The 10679-nt window shown below is 38.0% G+C and overlaps 1 protein-coding gene across 1 annotated transcript; it reads right to left on the bottom strand.

Moving 5' to 3' along the window:
* Nucleotides 1–521: 521 nt before the first annotated feature.
* On the bottom strand, nucleotides 522–10598 carry LOC109064126 (mitogen-activated protein kinase 15-like). Its single transcript, XM_042777112.1, is given in 14 exon segments — nucleotides 522–942; nucleotides 1287–1430; nucleotides 1570–1673; nucleotides 2379–2712; nucleotides 3391–3495; nucleotides 4192–4333; nucleotides 4455–4512; nucleotides 4654–4793; nucleotides 4891–5054; nucleotides 5147–5277; nucleotides 5520–5610; nucleotides 6076–6105; nucleotides 6298–6396; nucleotides 10149–10598. Coding segments are annotated over 14 exon segments (1797 nt in total). The 5' UTR covers nucleotides 10218–10598; the 3' UTR covers nucleotides 522–756.
* Nucleotides 10599–10679: the final 81 nt, after the last annotated feature.

The raw sequence follows: 10679 nt of genomic DNA, 5'->3' as shown, positions 1-10679 counted from the left end.
AAAAGATAGAACAGATATATGGAGGAGACAGAAAATGCCCCGTTTCCAGCGTTCAGGGATAGTTAGAAATTACATTAAGCTAAATGCTATTCTAGGCAACTTAGTGTTAATGTCCTCTCTTACAGATGATTATATAGTAGCTGTGTATTGAAGAAATATTTGTTTAATGGGGTTCTCCATTGTTTCACATAATTCAAATGATCTAACAGGGCAGGCAAATGATGTATGAAAAGGGAGACTTGATGCTCAGTTTGCTATCTTTTGAAATATTATGAAATATATTCATTTGGAGACTAAATAAGTATATGCGCTAAATATATATTTCCATAAAGTGGTTCTCAACTTGGGAGCCTTAACAAACTTTCAAGGGGCCACAAGATGAAATAAAATTGCTCAAAACAAGTTAAATAAAAAATAATATAACACTAATATATAATTAAAATCCTTAACCACTGCCCTAAAAAAATTCTTAATGATTGTTAAAGTTTCTTAAGCAAAGACTCATACAAATTGCATAGATGTTCTCTACACGTTTAATATAGGTTTTACCACATATATACAAACAAGTAGTTGACACCTGAAATTAAACTGATCAGAAGAAAAGTTAATGGCAGCACTAATCTGGGATTTCCACAATTTCGATAATCTTCAGAGCATGTGACGGTGTAATTATCTTGTCATGTGAGATCCACATGGGAGATTTCAGTGTCTGTCTGCCTGCCTCATGATCTCTCCACTAATCTCATACTTCACATCTTAGTGGCAATTCCTAAGTAGATTGTCCAGTCCGCTTTTGCTGATAGTCCCGTACGCCTGAGAATAGCTGCCTAGTTTGGCGCGAGGATCACCAGCTGCAGAAACGTTTGAATTACTCTGGAACACCTTCTTGCTGAACTTTGGAGGAAGCTTGGCATCACGTGAATGCAAATTAGACCGCTGGTTCTGTACAGTGGGATATTAAGATATCATTAGGAGATATCAGACATATCAATAATTTAAAAAGTAATGAAGGTGATCTAAGGTAAAAAAAAAATGCTTTAGCATAAAAAAGAAAGAATGCACACACAAGAACAGATTGCATTCTCAAGGCACTGATTTCTATCTTGAGACAAACAGCATCAAACAATAGATTGTGTTGGCAGATTGAATGTTCTCAGGCCAGAGTAAACAAGAGTCACACGGGTCACATGGGTATTATGCAAACTGGAATCATTAATGGTTAAATAAATGGTAGCTGTGATTTTCTGAAACATTTTTGCCCCCCAAAAAAACAAAAGGCCACTCACCAAGCGAGCAGAGGTGACACATAACTCAGGGGAAACAATGTGCTCATCCTTGCGAAGCAGTGGATTATTTTGGGGTTGCGCTAGTGTGAGAGAGAAAGAGTTTGTGCGTGCTGCAGGGGCAGAACGACCCCGCTGGTCTACACCCTGATGGAAAGAATGAACAAATGAAACATTTTAAGGGGACTTTGAAGATTTTACCAGAAAATTGCACCATATTACCATTTAAAATGTCTTCAAATGTAAAAAAGACAACAGCTCTTATATACGCAACAGAAGGACGTACCACAGATCCATTAGCACCATCTGTTGGCAGCACACCTCCAGTATCCTGATTCCTCCCAATCCGCTGAAGATGAGATGGGTAGTGGAGCGGTTTGACTAAACCATCTGGAAAATAAATGGATAATACCTTTTATGGTTATCCAATGAGTAATATACTAGCATTCCAAAGTTTGTGGTCTGTAAGGTTTTTTAAGTGATTTTGATGCTCACCAAGGCTGCATTTATTTGATCACAGATACAATAAAAACAGTAATATTGTAAAATATTTTTAGAATTCAAAATAACTATTTTCTAGTTTAATATATTTTAAAATGTAATTTATTCATGTAATAGCAAAGCTAAATTTCCAGCAGCCATTTGTCCAGTCTTCAGTGTCACATGATCCTTTAGAAATCATTATATGCTGATTTGCTCTTTTTATTATCAATGTTAAAAATAAATGTGCTGCTTATATTTTTAAGGAAAAAAAGTGAAGCATTTTTTCCAGAATTGTATGATGAAAAGAAAGTTCAAAAGAACAATTTATTTGAAATAAAAAATCTTTTGTAACATTAAATGTTTTTATTGTTGTTTTTGCACGGTTGAATAAAAGTATTCTTCTCTTTCAAGAAAAAAAAACCTTACTCCAAACTATTGTATATTCTAAGTAGTATAGCTGTAGAATATGCTTCAGTAGTATACATTCTATAATATCATAAAAGTTGAAACCGGGACCTTCAGTGACCAAACCCATTTGTGCATTGCACATAATTGAATGTATAAGTGTGCTAATTGAATGTTATTGTACAACCACTATTAAACAGAACTCACTAGGCATGTGTGTGATGGGGTTATAAGAGGTTATGACTGCACTGGGGCTCATTGCTGGGCTGGTGCTTTCAGGAGCCGAGTTTGTTTGCTCAGGCCTACTAAGAGGTTTTGCAACAGCTGCTCCAGTTCCATTAGAGCTCTTCTTGTCTTTAGGAGATTTCCTGTCGTGATCTTCATCCACACCATGCTTGCCTTCTCCTTGAAAGCCGGCACCTGTTTCATTGCTTTTGTCCATTTTACTGTCCCCATTCCCTTCTGCAGTCTTCTCCTCTGATTTCTGTCTGAAATGAGGTTGTTTTTGCATTTGCCGACTGGCCCTTTTTTCCAGGATCATCTTTTACAGGAGAAAATGAAAAGATGAAGAGGAAATTAGTTTTCAAGCGTTTGCTAATATATTATTGCTATAAAAACACTACCATACAAAAGTTGGGATTGATAACATTTTTATAATATTTTTTATGATTTTTAAGATTGCATTTATTTAATCAAAAATACAGTAAAAATTTAATATTGCAAAATATTATTACAATGTAAAATAACTGTGTCTATTTGAATATATTTTAAAATGTTATTTATTTCTGTGATGGCGAAGCTAAATTTCCAGCAGCTATTACGCCAGTCTTCAGTGTCACATGACCCTTCAGAAGTCTTTCTAATATGATAAAAGTTTGAAACACCTTTGTAACATTACCAATGTTCTTTACTGTCCTTTTAGATTAGTTTGATGCATCCTTGCTGAATTTTATTATTATTATTATTATTTTCATAAAAAAAAAAAATCATACTGACCCCAACCTTTGGAACTTCAGTAACGATTAATTATTCTCAGTCAATGTGATAAGTGTTCAGAAGGAAAGATTTCTGTCACTGTGACACAGCATTTGTTAACATAACACAGAAATCATATGACTGTGTACACACAACATTATGACTGCTTTAGGCAAAGCATGAGACAAAGGTCAAAATGAATCTGTGAAAAATGAGAAAATAATGAATGAAAAGTTCCACTAACCTCATAGAGTTTGTTTCTGTACTGAGTAACAGAAAGTTGGATGTCATCATCCACTGGCAAAAGAACATCATAGACCAAGCTAGGCTCTCTGGCTGGGTTGTGAAACTTGCATGTGTATGGAAAGAAGATGGATATTTTTACATTCATTCATGTATTTAGTCATTCATTTATTCATATAACAATAATTTAATCATTCTAAAACTCAAGCCACTTATCATTATGACTTACAGTAAGCATGAAACACCAATTTCACTTTCGTAATGAGATATTTACAAGTGAAAAAGAGAAGGTTGAAACATGATTTGTATCAATCTGGATTTGACAGATTTTAATACCTTGATGAAGAACATGTTGATTAATATAATATGTTTGCATTTTTAAGATGAGTTGTGCAGTTATATTTTTAATATACTGCAACTGTGCCATAGCATGCATCTCAGAAACAGAATAAAATAATTAAAAAATGAGTTGATTACTTAAACTTCTTTTATTAAAGTTAACTGCCATTATTAGAATAAAGAATAAACATAAAATAATTAAAAATTAATAAAAACTGGCAAAAAATAATGCCTCAATACTGTAGCCAGTTATTAGTTAACACTCAACTTTCTGGTTAACATTCATTAAAAGCCATTCATCAATAACTCATATTTTGATTTTTTTTAAATATAGTGCACTGATGATCACATGCAATACGTCAATGACTGTGTATTAGGAAAGTAAACCGGGTCAATTTTGATTTCATGTTGACTTACATTGTTATTTAAAAAAAATAATAATAATAATTAAAGAAAGCGAAACTCACTTGGACACATATGGGTGCTGCAGAGCTTCCTCTGCACTCAGTCTCTTGTCTGGATTGAAAACCAGCAGGCGCTGCACTAAATCAAGGGCATCAGGTGGCACTGATGCCGGCAGAATTTCATCTAATGGCACCTGCGGTCTAAACACATTCACATCAAGCATGGTTATTATGTCACCAGAGTCATCATTCAGGTTCAGCTTAACAACCATGGAGTGAACTACAGTATGAAGACAAACTGTTAAATATTAACATTACATACCTAAGCAGCATTCTCTGAATCACAGAAGCCCCATACTCTGATCTGATGGCTAACACATCTACAAAAATATGACAACGTTTGTTCGTTTGGTTTGTGTTTTTAATAAATTAATAATTGATGAAACAGTTAATAATTCTTCATGGCTGGTTATTTTAGTTGTTACCTGAAAGAACAAGCCTCATGTAAAATACAAACTCACCCTCTGTAGAAGGATGTGGAATGGTGCTCATGATTTTTTCGATTTGATTAATAGTAGATGTCCCGGGGAAGAGAGGCTTGCCCAGAAGCATCTCCCCCAGTATGCAACCTATGCTCCACATGTCTACACCTTTTGTGTACCTGCAGGAAATATAGGACTCGTTCTCATAGTATTACATATATTATGCTTAATACATTAGAAAATGTTTAAAAACAATTTTTTTGCGGGGCCACGCACCTAGTAGATCCCAAGAGAATTTCAGGGGCTCTGTACCATCGTGTTGCCACATACTCTGTCAAGGCAGGATTCACAGCATCCTCTTGGATCTGGTACAGGGATCTTGCCAAGCCAAAGTCACACAGCTTCACAAAGCAGTCTGAGTCTAGTAAGATGTTGGATGGCTTTAAGAAATAAAAATAAAGCAATTACTTATACCGGGACTGGTTTAAATGAATTCTGTAAGCATGACGTGATGTTAAAAGGTGTGACATACCTTTTGGTCCCTGTGAATGACATTGCCTGAATGAAGGTATTTTGTGGCTTTAAGAAGCTGGTGCATAACATAACGCTTATGAATGTCTTTTAATAGGCTTCCTTTCTTTATTACTGCATGTAGGTCTGTGTCTGAAAAGAATAGTTGGTGTGAATGTAGTATAGACGTGAACAAACGTGGACAAAATCACATCACCACCTACTGCCACCATCAACATAATAATAACTAAATCTTATGTCAATAACAACAACTTGAAATTATGAATATTGCCACAGAGTACACTTAATTCAAATATAAAGGGAATAAAGGTCTGAAGAGTACTGATTAATAAGTAGAAAACACTGCAGGAAGGATCATACAAATGGTCTCCTACCCATGAATTCAAACACAAGGTAAATGTCTTTGTCATTTTGGGCTCTGATGACATTCAGTAATTTAATTATGTTAGGATGATCCCCAAACTCCTGCCAAAAGGAAAAAAAGAACGAAGTTTGATTATACCTTAACAAATACAAAATTAAGTTTTTAATGTAAACTACTGTTCAAACGTGTGGGGTCAGTGGATTTTTTCTCAAAAGAAATTCATACTTTTATTCAGCAAGGACACATTAAATTGACCAAAAGTGACAGTAAAGACACTTATAAGTTACAAAAAATATTATGCAGCACAACTGATTTTAACACTGATAATACATTTTATTGGAAAAACAGAGTAATGGCTCCTGAAATTCAGCTTTGTCATCAGAGGAATAAATTACAGATATATTAAAATAGAAAACTTTTTTATTGTAATAATATTTAACAATATTATTTATATACTTCAGCCTTGGTAAGCATAAAAGAGACCAAACTTTTGAACAGTAGTATAAATATATACTATTCATAAAAAACATGAATATTTGGCTTTGGTCAAAGGGCAATATTCTTACCTGAAGGAACATAATTTCTCTGAAGGTTCTCTATGTGAAAATGCAGAAAAGCAGATAAATATGAAATTGAGACATTTAAAAAAATATATTAATAACTGATTTGATGTTTATCTGTTCATACATAGAAGAGTACTATAATAGTATAGTATAGTATAATATATACAGTATATTTTTTTCAGTCCATCCCTCGCTCTCCACCTCTCTATTTTACTTTTCTCTAACCTGGGCATCTGTTCGATTCCTAAAGGCATCAAAGATTTTCTTCACAGCAACAGTCTCTCCTGTTTTTCTGTCCACAGCCTTCCAAACAATTCCATATGCCTGTGAAATGGATTAGACAATACACCATAATAAGATTATAGTTGACTGAAGGAAAACATCCAGTGTATGACTTTATGGCCAGTTCTCATGTAAGGGTTGCCATGAAACGTCTCTGTTTACTGTGCAAGCTTTCAGATTCTGAGACAATTGTCGCTCTCCCTGCATTATATACTGCCCACAGGCTTGTCGGCATTTGCATAATTAGCGACAATTGACCAGTTTATTGTACTGGTGTTATCCTATAAGGTTTCAGGATTTTCGGGGAAAGGGGAGGAGTTCCCACTGCAAATGCTTCGCTATGGCTCTGTCCCAAATGGCACACTACATGTGCACTTGAGGTCTTGTGGACTTACAGTGGTCGCCGCGTACACGTGTCCATTATGTCGACAAGACTGTAGGGTGTCCCATTCATAATTTTAGCTTTAAGAAAGGTGCCCACGAACACCCACTTTGCGGCCGTTATGCCCCCCTGGATGCACACTTCTGCGAGCCCACACTGCGGCGAGATCCACAGCAGATCCAGAGAAAGTGTGGACTCAGAGGGAGACCGTGAGGGTTTAGGGTGCGATTTGTGACTAGGGCAATGTCTTGTTCCCGCTCTCAGGGAACCGAGGTTATGACAGTAACCGGTTCAGTCTACATTGAGAAGCATTCGCAGTGGGAACAATATACAATCCCGCCATGAGAGTGGAGATGATCAGCCCAAACCAAGTATGGGGTAGAGACAACACTCAATTCCCAATAGTGATGTTGCTTGGAAAGCCCGCAGCTGATAGGGGAGCTAGACCAATGAACATCTTAACTCAGGTATAACACATTAGCATATTAACAAGCAGCTGCACTGAATACAGGGCAGACACAACAATAGCTCTCCATGCGTCTAGGAACTAACATAGTGGCTGAATCTCTCCGGTTGCTATCGCTGGCACCAATGTTCGTAAACTAGAGCCCTGCCCCTGCGAGGCTAAACGCATTGGCAGGGAAACGGCTCGAGGTGGACAGTGCTGGGAGGCCGTAACAGGTACAGACGAGATACGGCAGAGATATGGTGTTACTCCACAGGGCGAGTAACACCATATCGATATGATGATAAGGAGGAAACAGCTCGTTTTGTGAGGATGTTTGTGTTTTTATTAACATTTGTCGCATGCAGGAACAAGGAGAACATAATGCAGGATGCGTCTCTTGGGGGCCTCCAGCGTGCTCTCTCCTCCTCTTGGCAGCTCCGTCAGGATGAAGGCTTGGCAGCCAAGGCGATCCACTGTCACGGCAGGGGCCCCTCCTCTGTCCATGATGCCTTTTCCCTGGGCCATCCGGCTCATGTCTACGAGCCACGGAGGACACGGCGGGCTGTTAGCTGCAGTGAAGTTGTCATATCTTCTGGTGCGTCTTTGACAATGGCAGCGTGAAGGAGAAGATTCTGAGGCAACTGTCAGTATCTACATGTGATTTGCATAATTAGTGAGGCGTTAGCCTATAAGGTTTCAGGATTTTCTGAGAAGAGGAGGAGTTCCCACTGTGAATGCTTCGCAATCTAGAGTGAACGCTCAAAAGGGAACCCTCATTTCAGTGATTTGTGCTCACTGCTTTCCATTTATTTACTGAAGTGACAGACGAGAAAGCAAGCAGTTTATAAAACCTTTGTTTGCTGACTGCCATTATTAGCAGTTCAAGCTGTTTCCCTATGATGTTTACTGCCATGATTAATCCTAAGGGTGGCCTTTCTTTGAATACACATATTTTATGTTAGATTTTCTATTTTGTAGATTATTTTTATACAAAAAGTGACTTTTTGTCCCATTTATTTCTTGAAGGATTAAACAGAAACAACAGTTCTTCATTGCATCCATTTAAACTGCATAAATCACAAGGTTAGTACCCAGCAACTACAGTACAGCAGTTCTTTCAAGCATATATGATCACTATTGTGAACAACGAATGATTGAAACAATACCTCCCTAAGCAGGTTAAAACCCTGCTTATAGAGCACAGGATGCTGCGTTTAAATCTGGGGATCCGCAGGCCTACAAAATGGCTCGGAGTAACCTGAGGAAGGGCATCAGAGAGGCAAAATGCATTTACAATGTGTACAAATATGTGGCAGGGGATAAAAACTCTCACTGGCTATAAGGACAACCACATAGCTGCAAACACCACAGACAGCACACTTCCAGACACTTTAAACTACTTTTTTGCTCATTTTAAGTGGAGAGACAAGACTTCATACTGTTTTACCAGAAGGAAACAACCCCATAGTACTATACAAGCACCAAGTCAGATCCACACTACGCAGAATCAACGAGAGGAAAGCAGCTGGTCCAGATGGAGTCACAGGAAGAATCCTTAAGGCCTGCGTGGACCAGCTAGAGGGGAAATTCACCACCATCTTTTTTATCTCTTGCTTCTGCAATCCACAGTTCCGACCTGCCTCAAATCAGCTACAATTATCCCAGTACCAAAGAAAAGCACAGTGAATTGCCTTAATGACTACCGACCAGTTAACCTAACCCCCATAAACGGGTTCAAAAGCTAAGCAGTCTGGGCTTAGGCAGTTCACTGTGCACATGGATACTGGATTTTCTGAGCAATAGACCTTAGAAGGTCAGGATGGGAGATCTCACATCTTCCACACTCTTCCTGAACACTGGCACACCACAGGGGTGTGTTCTCAGCCCCCTTCTCTAATCCCTCTTTCCCTCTTCACTTCCCAGTGACTGTTCCCCCATTCATTCTACAAATACCATTGTCAAGTTTGCTGATGATACCACGATAGTCGGGCTGATATCAGACAACAGCGAGACAGCCTACAGAGAGGACATTCAGCATTTCACAGAATGCTGCTCCTACAACAACTTGGATCTTAACATCAAAAAGACCAGATTCAGGAAATCTAAGCGCACTGAGCACTCTGCCCTCTTCCTCCTTTCATACATGTAGAGAAGGTACAGAGGGTAGAGAGCTTCAAATTCCTTGGACTGCATATCTCTGGTCTCGTCTATGCACATCTCCCAGCAGGTGGCGAAGGCACAACAGAGACTTTACTTCTTCAGGAAGTTGAAGCATGCCCAGCTCACTTAAAACCTGCTGACTTACTTCTACCGTTCCGCCACAGAAGAGAACAGGATGGACCTGCAGCAGGTAGTGAGGGCAGCTGAGCGTGTCATTAGTACGTCACTGCCCATACTCAGTGACATCTCCCCTGACCGACTTCAAAAGGCGGCCAGATGCATTTTAAAAGACCCCACTCACCCTGGACATCATCTTTTCCCCTCTCTACCTTCAGGGAGAAGATACAGACTAATAAAATCCAGAACAAACAGACTAAAAAATAGCTTCTTTCCTCAGACAGCTAGATGCTTAAATGCATAATTCCACTTCCTTCAAGGACTCGTGCAACAATCCTTCCCCCATTAGATTACCATAATGCACTATTACATCTTGCACTACCTCAGTGTAATTCTATTCTTATATTTATATTTTTGTATTTATTCCTTTGTCTTGAATGTTGTTGTCTGTTTATAACGTCTACTTTTTTTTTTATGAACAGTCATACTGTTTGTTACCTGCTAATCTGAAGAGCTGCTAAACTGTATTTCGTTGTTCCTAAAATGACAATAAATTTCTATTCTATTCTATAACAGCAAATACATTACACTGTCCATTAATTAATTAAATAACTACAAGGTATAAGATTGCATAAGGTTAATCTTGGCACTTAAACACATAATAAGATGCAAAAGTGAATAGTTTACCCCTTTCCCAAGTCTTCTCTTGATTTCATACTTCAGAGTGATGTGCTCTTCCACCTCCGTGATGTTCATTCCGTCTATTTCCTGTTTTACCACTTAACATGAATCTTTGTTTTGGTCATGGCAGGAATACAAATCCTGAAAGCGTGAGGTATGCAGGACTGACCCAAAATAGATTTACGTTAATACATTAAAACTAAAAACAAGATCTTACGAATTCACTCCACTACTAGGAGTGATATGCCGAAATAATAAATCTAAATACGAATTTATCACACGTTTATCTTAATCACTTTTGACAATCCAAACATTTAAACGGAGTTACATAAATTCTAAACCCGACCTGTTGAAAGCAAATGTTTGAGTCGTTTGGATTTCACCGCTGATGAAGTCGCTGATAGAAAATCAATGGCCTGCTACAAAGTTACGCATCGCTTGGGTTTGTGATTGTTTGTCGCCATGGAGACGCAACCCTACACAGGACACAATCTCTTAAAGGAGCCGCTTAATTGATAAAAGTGCAGGTACAGGTCC

Source organism: Cyprinus carpio, chromosome A19, assembly GCF_018340385.1.
Source record: "Cyprinus carpio isolate SPL01 chromosome A19, ASM1834038v1, whole genome shotgun sequence".
Classification (NCBI taxonomy): domain Eukaryota; kingdom Metazoa; phylum Chordata; class Actinopteri; order Cypriniformes; family Cyprinidae; genus Cyprinus; species Cyprinus carpio.
Note: the sequence above shows the minus strand (reverse complement) of the source record. Positions and strands in the feature narration are given on the sequence as shown.